The sequence below is a fragment of the Grammomys surdaster genome, unplaced genomic scaffold (assembly GCF_004785775.1).
Source record: "Grammomys surdaster isolate TR1022 unplaced genomic scaffold, NIH_TR_1.0 193, whole genome shotgun sequence".
In the NCBI taxonomy this organism is placed as follows: domain Eukaryota; kingdom Metazoa; phylum Chordata; class Mammalia; order Rodentia; family Muridae; genus Grammomys; species Grammomys surdaster.
In genome coordinates, this window is record NW_021604638.1 from 2517443 (window position 1) to 2529460 (window position 12018).

At 48.6% G+C, this 12018-nt stretch overlaps 1 protein-coding gene across 1 annotated transcript in view; it reads right to left on the reverse strand.

Moving 5' to 3' along the window:
- Positions 1-12018, reverse strand: part of Cass4 (Cas scaffold protein family member 4) — a 41802-nt gene that overhangs the window by 3492 nt on the left and 26292 nt on the right. Inside the window, exons 3-6 of the mRNA XM_028769700.1 lie at positions 7791-7892; positions 6798-6878; positions 3312-4568; positions 1488-1565 (exon numbers count right to left, since the gene is read on the reverse strand). Coding sequence (XP_028625533.1) covers positions 1488-1565; positions 3312-4568; positions 6798-6878; positions 7791-7892 — 1518 coding nt within the window. The remainder of the gene's footprint in view (positions 1-1487; positions 1566-3311; positions 4569-6797; positions 6879-7790; positions 7893-12018) is intronic.

The window sequence follows — 12018 nt, forward strand, 5'->3', positions numbered from 1 at the left end:
GGATGTGAGGATGGTGCGTCCCATACATGAAGGATGTGAGGATGGTGTGACCCATACATGAAGGATGTGAGGATGGTGTGACCCATACATGAAGGATATGTGGAAGCCCTATTTGTCTGAAATATCACTGTGCACATGTGGGCCCTCAGCATCAACTTGGGGCTTGCTGGGGATACAGATTCTTGACCCCTGTCCAGACCCAAGAGATCAGGAACAGACTTGTAGGAAGTCAAAGCATTTCTCACGTGGGAGAACACAGTGTAGCCATCAGCAGGAGAGAGCCAAAGTTGAGTGCTACGGGTTTGAGGAGTGGAGCTCTGAGAGACTTGGGCATTTGTCCAGAATTGTCTCTGAGAAGGCAGATAACCTTGTCCAAGTCAGTGGACATCTGTATCCTGTCTTGCTCTTTCCAGTACCCCAGTTGTCCATCTGGCTTACTGCAGCTCGATAGCTCTGTAACCTTCATCTCTTACCCACTTAACGGTGTCTGGGTTCTTACTTGTGTTTTAAATGGACTCATGGCTTATGCTTATATGTGGTGTGTGTGTGTGTGTGTGTGTGTGTATGTGGTGTATGGTGCATGTATGTACATTCATGGATATTGCCTGTGCACATACATTCGGAAGCCAAAACATGGTTTCAGGTTTCTTCCTCAATCTTTCCCTGTCTTACTGTCTTGAGATAGGGTCTCTCAGAGAACTGGAAGGTCCCCATTTTGGCTTGGCTTGTTGGTCAGTGAACTCTTAGTATCTGACTGTCTCTACACATACCTCCAATGCTGGAGTTACAGGCACGTGGTAGCTAGCCATGTTTGGCTTTTTCACATAGGTGCTGGGGATTTGAACTCAGGTCCGCATGCATGCATAGCAAGCACTATCATTACTGAGCCATCTCCCTTACCCTAGACTTAATGCTCGTACTTTATTTAAATTAGAGGAAACATTTAAAGTTGGTAAATGGAAAATTTCCTTCTGTCAGAAATAGAAGATAGCCAATAAAAACAAACAGTGACAGCATCTTTTTTAAAAAGACATTGATCAAGTGTCAAAGATACCCTGAAGATACCTAACCCCTGAACTAAAATGCTTTACTGTGTTCATCATCAGAGACATGAAAGGGTTGCCAGTCAGGAGTGTAGCTCAGTGGTAGTCATTGCCTGTCTTGCATAGAGCCGTAAATTCAATTCCAAATACAAAGAAAGAAGAGAGGGAGAGAGAAAATTATCACAGGATGTGTGACAATGTCATTAAATGTCATGTTGATGCCACTCATGATAACCCTGAACAACGCCTGAGATTTTTTTCCCTGATACTTAGGGGCTGATGCTCCACCCCGGGTATCCAGGTTTCCTTCCACTACTAAAGGAAGCAAAAGAAGATGGAGGTCTTGAACACGGAGTAGGCTGCGACACTGAATTTTCACAGCTGAGGAGAGCTTTCCAGGGTAAAATCACAGTCATCAGAGCACTGGGGAGCACTCGGGCTTACCGGGCCATGGAAGTCTTGGTTTCCCTTTGACTTTCCTTCCTTGGTGGGCTTCCCTTTCTCTTGTAGGTTAGGTGACTTCTGAAAAGAATTAAATCTTCAATTTACTGATTTGAATAGCTTTCAAATTATGATGGCTGTTTAAGTTCACTTTTTTGGTTTCGCTTTTATGGTTGGTGGTTTTTGTGCCCCTCCCCCGCCAACCCACCCTCAAGATCTTGCCGTGTAGCCTAGATTGGCCTGGAACTCCCCACCCCCTTCCTCAGCTTCCTGAGTACAGAGGTTGCAGGCATGACCACCATGCCCCACTTTAAAAGTTAACTCTTAAATGTGAGGTTTTGTTCGTGATTCTGTCTACTGATGCATCTATTGGCGTTGGTGGCCAAGGGCTGCATTCTACCTGCAGTGTAGCCCAACAGGACAGAAATGAACAACCATCAGCTTTCTAGAATGTGTCAATGCTTGTCTAGCGGCAGGCACCTCAGAAGGAGCTGGGACGGTCAATTGCTGGGCCTCTGCAGTCTGAACTCAGGTGTCTCCTTGTGGGGTCCAAAGGCAGTCAGGCAGAGAAATGCTTCTTGGGGTGCCTGGAGCTGCAGGCTTGTCAGTCTAGCACCGAGAAAAATGCATGTTCTCTTCTGACTCTGAGAAACACATCTATAACGACTCGAGCTGGAAACGTGGAGAAATCTGGCGGCCAGCAGGACAGGCCTGCGACTCCAGCATCTTGGGAGGTGTGTGCTGGCTAGTTTGATGTCAGCTTGACATTGTCAGCCCTGCCCACTGTTTGTTGGTGCTTCTCCTGTTGGTACTAAGTTCTATAAGAAAGCAGGCTGAGCAAGCCACACAGTGCAAGTCAGCACGTAGCACTCTTCCACAGCCTCTGCATCAGCTCCTGCCTCCAGGGTCCTTCCCTGCTTGAGTTCCTGTCCTGACTTCCTTCTGTGATGGACCATGATGTGGAAGTGTAAGCCAAATAAACCCTTTCCTCCACAATTTGCTTTTGGTCACTGTGCTTCGTCATAGCAACAGAAACCCTAACTAGGACAGGAGGCTAAGGCAGGCAGAACCCAAGTTCAAAGCTTGCCTGGGCAACTTAGGGAGAGCCTGTCTCCTAAGAGTAAAAAGAGAGTGGTGCCAGTCATGGTGGCACATGCATCTAAACCCAGGCTTCAGGAGGCAGGTGGGGGGAGGGGTGGGGGGAGGGGGAAGAGGAAGAGGAGGAGGAGGAGGAGGAAGAGGAGGAGGGGGGGAAGGGGAGGGGAGTCAGACGCATGAGAGACAGAGGAGGCAGAGGCAGAAACAGGTATCCCTGTGAGTTCCAGGCCACCCTAGTATACATGGTGAGTTCCTGTCTCCAAAACAAACAAACAAAGCCCAAACAACAACAAGAAAATATGGAGAGAGGCAGAGACAGACACTGCAAACCGCACACCACACATTGTACACACACACACATACTCAAAATGAGCCAGGAGATAGTTCAATGAGTAAAGTGCTTTGCAAGGTTGAGGACCTGGGCTCAACCACTGGAACCTAAGGAAAAAGGTTGGGTGTGGTGGCACAAGCCTGTCTCTCCAGAGCTGGGATGCAGAGGAAGACAGATCCCTAGGTGCTGCCGTCCACCCAGCCTAACCTACTAGGCCACTTCCAGGCCAGTGAGCGACACTGAGGAACAATAACACCCAGGGTTGTCCTCTGGCTTCCACACGCATGTGCAAGTACGCATTTCTACATGCACACGATGCCAGTGTCTCCCTCCGTGATGACCGTTTCAGGTAACAGATGAAGTCCCTCCCCTGTATACCGTTTGTCACCCTCACTTACCTGCCCACAGACATTCACTCTGCTTTTCTTTGCTAGTTCAAAGGAGCGTTCGGTTGCCGGTTGTTGTCTGTTGAAGGGGCTGCGCTCCTGGTACGACTCAGTTTCTCTCTGAGGAGGCTGGATGCATCTTTCACACTTCAAGTCTGTCTCTCCCTTCTCACAGTTCTGCTTGAACAGGAGCTTCCCATTGGCAATGACAATGGAGGTAAACCTCTTGACGTCTTCTGGAACTACTCGTGCGACCGAGACGAACCTCTCCAGGTCATCCACGCTGTTTTGGACTTTGTCCATCACGAGAACTTCCAGGGACCAATTGCAGCGGTCCAGGCTTCCCTTGGCATCCAGCAGTGTCTGGTAGGAGCTAGAGATTGTCTGGAGCTGATCTTTAATCCTAGCCTGAAGGTAGCTATCTGTAAGATTGCAGGCGGTCCCACCAACCCTTTGGGCAAAATCCAGAAACTCTCTTACAGATTCCTCTACATGGTCAACGGCCCTGTGGATTCTGTTGATATTGGTTTCCAAGGAGTCTTTGAACCTCCAAGTCCTGCTTACAAAGAGGAGCAGGCTTGCCGCTGAGCTGGCCACTTTGTGTTGCAGAGACACTGCTGTCTCTTTTGCAAAGTCCAGGTCCGTCCATAGCTCCTTCATGGAGTCCTCTGAGGAAGAGCCAGGGGAGGAGTCCATGGATATGGAAGAACATGAAGATACTATGCTAGCCCTGCTGTCTGAGCTAGCAACAGATAATCGGTCTGAGTCAGGAGACAGGAAACTTGTCTGTCTGGAGATGCAGGGGGAATTCTCTGGAGTCTCTCTGCCTTTCTCCAGCTCCTTTCCAGCCAGAGGCAAACCCTGCAAGGCTTTAGGGGTGTCGTAAATGTTTGGCTTGGTGTTTTGTTGTTCCACTCTGGGAATGAGAAACCTGGAAGGAACCTTGTAGCTGCTACCTGCATCAGAAGGAAGCGGGTCCCTGGGCATCGGGATGGCATAGGAAGGTTCTTCTGGGAGGATGCTTTTCTTCTGCATAGTGTTCCCCAGCTGTGAGGAGAGGGCCACAGCTCCAGTGTGGACAGCAGAGGCACCTGGAATGGTACTGGATCCCGATTCTTTGGCGAAGCTGGTCATAGATACATTTCTGACATCAGCCTTTTCCAGCAACACATGAGTCCATTCTGACTTCTGAGGGCTGGATACCGGGTTATAGCAACCACCTTGTCTGGAGGCCATTGTTGGTGTTAGCGTAACACACTGTCCCTGTCCCTAGGGGGGAAACACATAAAATTGCCCGGGTTAGTATCAATCAAAGGAGACTCTGACAGGCTCCTTACATCTGAGGGCCACTGTTTTGCTCAGGTTCCTTTAGTTTCCCCCTCCCCCACCATTGCTCTTGTCACTCAAGGGCTCTCCCAGTCTCCCTTCACCCTCTGCTAAACCTCCTCTCTCTGAACCTCCACAGCCACCCATCTCTGCCTGCACATTCATGGTAGTTTGAACGAGGATAGCCCCCCATGGGCTCCTACGTTTGAATGCTTGGTTTCCAGTTGGCCAAACTGTCTGGGAGGATTAGAGGCGGCCTTGTTGGAGGAGATGGGCCACAAGGGAAGGCTTTCTCCCACGGTCCCCTCTGTGCTCTCTGCCCTCCTGTTTATGGTTCAAGATGTTAGCTTTGAACTGTTTCTGCTGCCATGCCTTCATTGTGCCATTTTAGGATCAAACTCTCTGGAGCCACAACCCCAATGGACTGCTGTATGTTATAAGGTACTATGGTCATGGTGTTTTGTCACAGCAAAGGAACAAATAAAACACCCAGTTTCCCAAGTTGCTTTTCTTCCTCTCAGTTCAGAAAACCCACTCGCACCCATGCTGCTTTTACTTGTCCCGATGCTCCTACTGAGCCTTTAGCCTTTTCTTTTGCATCTAAAGAACTTCTGCACACCACTCATGACATTGTCGAAAGCATCAATATCGGATGATTCCCCCTCACCCCATAGCCTTGGGCAGGAGCGTGCCTGTGGGACACGGGGTAGAAACGCTCTCGGGGAGCCTCGGATGATGTCCCTCTATATAAAGGTAAGAGTGTGATTTAGTGCATGTCTATGTGACCTCTGACAAGAAGGCATTCTATACCACCCACTGAGCTTCTCCCTCTGTGTGTTATACAGATTATCTCACAGAATATTCCAGAACGTCTGTAGTTGGAATGCAGGCATGGAGGAGTTAAATGACATATCCAAACCACCACTAAACCACCACATAACTCATTCTCTCTCTCTCTCTCTCTCTCTCTCTCTCTCTCTCTCTCTCTCTCTCTCTCTCTCTCTCTCTCTCCCTCTCTCTCTCTCTCTCTCTTTCTCTCTCACCTTCTCTCTCTCTTTCTGTGTGTGCATGTGCTTGTGCATGTGTGTGTGGAGGCCAGAAATGTACACTGGGCATCTTGTTCCTCTCTCACCCCTCACCTTGTTTTTTGAGACAGGGTCTCTCACCGAACCTAAAAGTCACTAGACTTGTTGGTCCACCTGCTCTAACAATCCCCCTGCCTCCGTCTCCACAGCTCTGGAGCTCCTGGCTTATGCCCACCATTTTAAAAATAAGTATTATTTTTATGTATATGGGTTTTTGACTGCATGTATGTGTACCATGTGTGTGTGTGTTACTGATGGAGGATGAGTACCGTGTGTGTGTGTCTGTGTGTGTCTGTGTGTGTGTGTGTGTTACTGATGGAGGATGAGGACAGCATCAGTAAGAGAGCATCAGATGCCCTGAAGTTACAGACAGTTGTGAGTAGCCATGTGGATGCTAGGAACTTGGGACCTCAGGAAGGGCAGCAATGCTCTTAGGTAACTCTCCAGCTCCACTTTTAAAAAAGATGTGAGCACAGGAGATCCAAACCCACATCCTCATGCTTGCAAGACAAACACTCGATGTCAGAGCCATCCCCCTAACCTGCTGCCCTAGTCCCGAATGCCAGGGCAAGAAGGGATCTCACTTTCAATGCAGTAGACTTGGTTATGAGGCTCCTGCACCTAACTGTTGGTCAGTGCCACAGTTTGAGTTTGGAACGCTCCTGGATGTTGAGGGCTTGGTCCTTAGCCTATGCTGCTGTTAGAAGTAATAAAACCCTTGGGAGGTAAGGTCAGGAAGAAGGGAGTTGAGCCATCAGGGCTATCAGCGCCATCAGCTTGAGGGGATGCTGGGACTCCAACCCTCTCTTCTCCTTTCTCTTTGCTCCCTAGCCTCTACAGATCAAGTATCTTCTTCCATCCTGTGTTCTCTCTGAGATGTACCACTCCGCAACACAGTTTCCAAAGTAACCAGCTAACCAATTGTGAACTCTGAAACATTGAACCTTCCCTCTCCAGGCGTTGTTCACCTTGGGCATGTTATCACAGCGGCAGAAAGAAGACAATCCATCTAACTAATAAAAATTTCCCAGAAGATGCTCACTGGCCTCACCTCCCCTCCCCCCATCCCCGCTCTGTTGGTACTCACACTTGCCTGGCTGGTGGACGAGTGAAGCACAGCCTTCTGGGAACTGGTGGGTATGTCATAGAATGGCTGCTTCTCCGGCCTCTAGGAAAAGACCACAAAGAAGGACAACTTTAATTTCTCTTTCCAAGGGGTTTCCCACACAAAGTCCACGAGTTCAGTCTTTTCTCCAATGAAAGACACAAATCCCTGAACACTTTGGGGCTGGTAGTTATGGTTCTGTGTGTGTGTGTGTATGTGTTATGATAGGTATGTTCAACCACCAACTTTTACTCCTCTCTTTTAGCTAAAATTAACTCTGTCTCTATCTTTTTTCTGTCTGTCTGTCTGTCTGTCTGTCTGTCTGTCTATCTGTCTGTCGTCTTGCTGTCGCTGTTTTCTCTCTCTCTCTCTCTCTTTCTCTCTCTCTGTCTCTCTGTATGTGTGTGTTTGTGCGTGTGCATGTGTGTAAGCATGGGCATACATGTACCAGGACCCATGTGTGGAGCTGGGACTATAACCTTCTGCCTTGTCTGAGGCAGGGTCTCTTGTTCTCTGTGTGTTGGCTCGGCTACCTGGCCCTACTGCAGATTCTCCTGTCTCCACCTCCCATTTCACCATAGAAACACTGGGCTGAGAGCCTCAGAACTGTGTCTGGCTTCGTGTGGGCTCTGGGGATCTGTACTCAGGTGCACCTGTAACACAAGCACTTCATCTATGGTGTGGCTTCCCCAACCCTAAGGTTTTTAATCACCATATAATGATTGTACATGATAATGACTTTCATTATGATGATAGACTTGGTGCTTTAAAAGGCACCATCTTGGCTGAAGGTATGGGTGGAGGGGTACAAGCATGGATACATCCATCCCAGCCGTCACCCGAGTAAACACTGGCAGCTTATATTGAGGGAGTCAGCCTTCAGAATGAAGGAAGCTGCGAAGGCAAAGGACATGGAGAACCCAGAGACTGGGCACCAAGCCTCAGGCTCGGGCAGGGCTGCAGAGTGAAGCTCACCTCAAGAGTGGAGGAGATTTGCCTCTTAGCAGGCACGTCATACACCTGGGAAGGAAGCGTTGGCAAGGAGGCCCTCGTCGGTCTGGGAAGCACAAAGAGGGCCTTGGAGAGAAAAAGAACAGAGTCAAGACACCCAAGATCACGATCAAAGTCCCCTTCTGGACCACAAAGATGGCCACTGAGCTTTTGTCTGCACAGCAGGTGGGTCCATCCTGCAGCTGTCAGGCTGAGGGTGTTTTGAATGCAGCCCAGCACACAATCTTACACATATGTGAAGCATAAGAGGTTTTTTTTTTTTGAAAGTTTAAAAAGCTCGATTGTACAGTTCTCAAACATGAAGTTTATAAATGACAACATCATGTTACAATGTCAAAAGTTGGAAGTCCCCGCTGAAGTCTAGGAAACAGTGCTTATAGGTAGAGCTCGTAGGGATGCCTATGCCTTCCTTATAAGGTGGGCCGCTGTGCCTTCAACACATTCATCCAGGAAGTGGCTTACAATATGGATACTTGGTGTGCATGCCTGGTGGATCTGGTGCATAGGAGGCCTCGGGAGCCTTCAGTAGAGACAAACTTGTCTCAGGGTTGGAGGCCAGCGTCAAACAATCCAGGAAGCCAAGAATGACCTTAAGTCCCTTTCTTTTTGTCTCCATATCCCGAGGGATAGGATTACAGGTGTGTACCACACTACACCCAGCTTTCCGTGATGCTGGGGATCAAACCCAGGGCTTAGCCAGGGCTTCATGAATGCTAGACAGGTGCTCTGCCAACTGAGCTATACTTCCAGCCCTGTTGTTGTGTTGTTGTGTGGTTTTGTTTTAATAGGCTGAAGAATACTTGATGCCAGGACTTCAGTACAAAGGAAAAAGGAAATAGGACTTGCCATATCAAGACCAGAGGCTGAGGAGTGAGGCAAGAGAGTCAGAAGTCAAGTTACTGAGAGCCCAGAGGGGGATGAACCACCTGGCCAGGGCATGCCTAAGGAAGCAGGCACTGTGTATGGCGCTTTCTAAGTTGGATCTCTGAGGTGGGGGTTCAGGATTTTAACATGGAGAGAGGGTAGTGGATACAAGCCAGGTGGAGGAGCAGCTTCTGAAGACCAGGTCGTCAGGGCCCCTTTATTCGTCACTATCCCTAGGACCCAGCCTTGGGATGATTTGGTAAATGAAGGCACACAGCCTGGGACAGTGTCCTCTATAAAAACTCTCCTGGCGGCCCCTCAGCTTCAGTCACAGGCGTGGATAAAGCTGCTGTGAAGTTTTATGTATGTGTCTCCCCAAGTACACACTGCAGCTGTCCAGGGTCAAACCAGCCCACTTTCTCTATACGGAGACTGCTTTCTTATTCACAAGGGGCGTGGTTCACAGGAGCTGGACTTTCTAAAGTATTGTTCTAAAAAGGAAACACCCACTCTTACCTTGAAACCCGAGTCACCCACATGGGGGAGTATACTTCTCATAAGCTTGGAAAGAAGGTCTAGCCTCACATTCCACCTGTCTCTGCTTTGTGGTTTCCAGGGATAGACCGTACACCCTAAACTCCAGCTAGCCAACACAGATTCCGATGTGCTTCGCCTAAATCCTACCTCCCCTCAAGTAACAGGTTTGCAACTGCTTGTGAGATGTTTCCAGAGCCCTGGGTTCAGCAATCTTCTGAACCCTGGCTGCAGAGATGATTCAGTCAGTAAAGTACTTGCTTTGCAAACACCCGGGTTCAATCCCCAGAACCCATATAAAAATATTTGGGTTTGCCAGGCGATGGTGGCAGACACTTTTAATCCCAGCACTTGGGAGGCAGAGGCAGGAAGACCTCTGTAAGTTTGAGGCCAGCCTGGTCTACAGAGTGAGTTCACAAAGAGCCAGGGCTATATAGAGAAACCCTGTCTCAAACAAACAAACATTGGTGGGTATGATTGCATCCACTTGTAACCCTAGCAACTGAGAAGGTGGGGGTCTCCGGGCATCCAGGGCAAGTTCCAAGCGAGAAAGCTCATCTCAAAGAACAAGGTAGGGCTGGAGAGAAGGCTCACTCCTTGGGTAAAGGTGCTCACCACCAAGCCTGATGATTTGAGTTCAATTCCAGGACTCGTGCAGTGGAAGGCGAGAACTGATTCTAGTAAACCAAACTCCGACCTTCACATACTGCTGTGGCAAGGGAGTGCCTCAAATAAATGCAAGGGGGGTGTTTTCTGTTTGCTTTTGAGACAGAATTCACTTATGGAGTCCAGCTGGCCTGGAACTTGCTCTGTAGATCAGGCTGGCCTCAAGCCCACAGAGATCCATCTGCATCTGCCTCTTTAGTGCTGGGATTAATGACGCGTCCCACCATGCTATGCTTAAATGTTGCCTTAAAATAGCAAAGACCAAACAAGGTAGACTACTTGATGTTGACCTCTGACTGCTATGTGTCTATGCACACATTCTCATCTATGCAGACACATATGTGTACACACCCATAAACACACTAACACACTTGTGTGCGCACACACACACACACACACACATCTATATATTAGAAAAATCAAACCTGGCTCTGTCCCTGGTGGTTCTAGGCTGATTGGCCCAGGACCAAACTTATCAATGATTGCATGCTGAATTAAATCCACTCCCATCTTTCCCCGTCCCTCCCTCCAGAGATCTTTCCCAACTTCTTCCTTGTTCATCACCTCAGGATTTCAGGTCCATTTTATGAAAATGGATGACTTTGTGTGTCACATGTGACTGTGGGAACATCTACAGTCCACCCGGGGACTTTCCTGTGTGTGCCACTTCAAAAATGTCCCACGTTTCTTGGGAAAATGTTGAGTTCCAGACAGCAATTAAGGAACAGGCCTGAGTGCTGTGGTTTCCAGAGGCAGAAGGAAGCCATTCCAAGCCAGTGTCAGCAAGCAATCTATCCCCTACACTTGAAATACCAAAGTGTCCCTTCTCAGAATGGAAATGTGTTCTGTGTGTGGTTTCGTGTGTGTATGTGGTTTCCACATTAAATAAAGGAAGTCAGGATGGAAAGTAAAAGAAAACCCAGAAGAGTGGTTTTCCTGGGGGGAGCTACAGGAGGAAGGCACAGGGCTTCTGGAAGCCGGTTTTGTTTTGTTCTTCTGGATACTAGTAGCTGAGCTATGCCTCCAGGGTCTAGAGGTGATAAATTGACAAAAACTCCATAGAAAGAATGACTTCAGGGCCAGCGAGATGGCTCAGTGGGTAAAGGTGCTTGCTGCCAGGTTTGATGACCTGAGTTCAGTTCCAAAGACTCATTGGGTAAAGCAAGAGAACAAACTCCTACAAGTTGTCCTCTGACCTCCATAAACATAAAATGTAATTAAAAAAAAAAAGAGGAAAAAGTTTTCCAGATATCCAAAGATACACTTTTTTTTTTTTTAAGAGTAGCTTTCAGTCAGGGTCACATTAAAAAGGCACAGAGAACAGAGATCCTGAGGATAAAGGTCTGCCTTCAGAGTAAGGCGGACAGATGGACACAGACTGACTTGAAGGCCTTAGTTCCCACCCAGGCTCACATTGGGCTCACCAGGGATGGGCAGTTTGACCTCTCAGGAATCAATATCGTCTTGTGTAGAAAGGAGGGCTATTCTAATCCAAAGGCCCCCAGAGGGATCTCCTGGATGGACACTCCGGATTCTGACACAGAGATGAAACTCTCAGGACATCTTGAGGAAAGTGGTATATTCCAGCCATCTTGGTTTTTCATGCTGGGCCACTCTGAACCTCGGGAGCCTGGCACTGGTATCAAAGGAGCCCCTGAAGTGACCTTCCCCAGCTACAGCCTGAGCCTGCAAACTGCAGGGGAGACAGCTCAAAGGGCTTGGCTTGGACTCGCCTAACTCTTCCTGGTTGGAACTCCTGACTGAAACACATTTTCTGGGCAGCCTCAAACTCAGAGATAAACAGCAGATGTCTGAGCAGGGAAGGCATCCATGCTTGACTTCATGCACATCAGAACACTCACAACCAATTGCTGACTATTCCTCTGGTGTGTCTGGCTCTTGTCTATTTGGGGTAGAGGAAAGTATTTTGAATCTCCTAAAGGCAGAGCTAGGGGTTGACCTTAGATGTTGTCAGTCCAATACTCCCCAACACATGAAGAAGGGACAGAGGATGCTGGGGAGTTTGTAATGCCCTGCATTGACAGCAGCTGCCTCTGAAGTCAAGGGCTCCAGGACACCAATCTTTTAAATGAAAGCAGGAAGTGGGGGGGGGAGGAGAAGGAGGAGG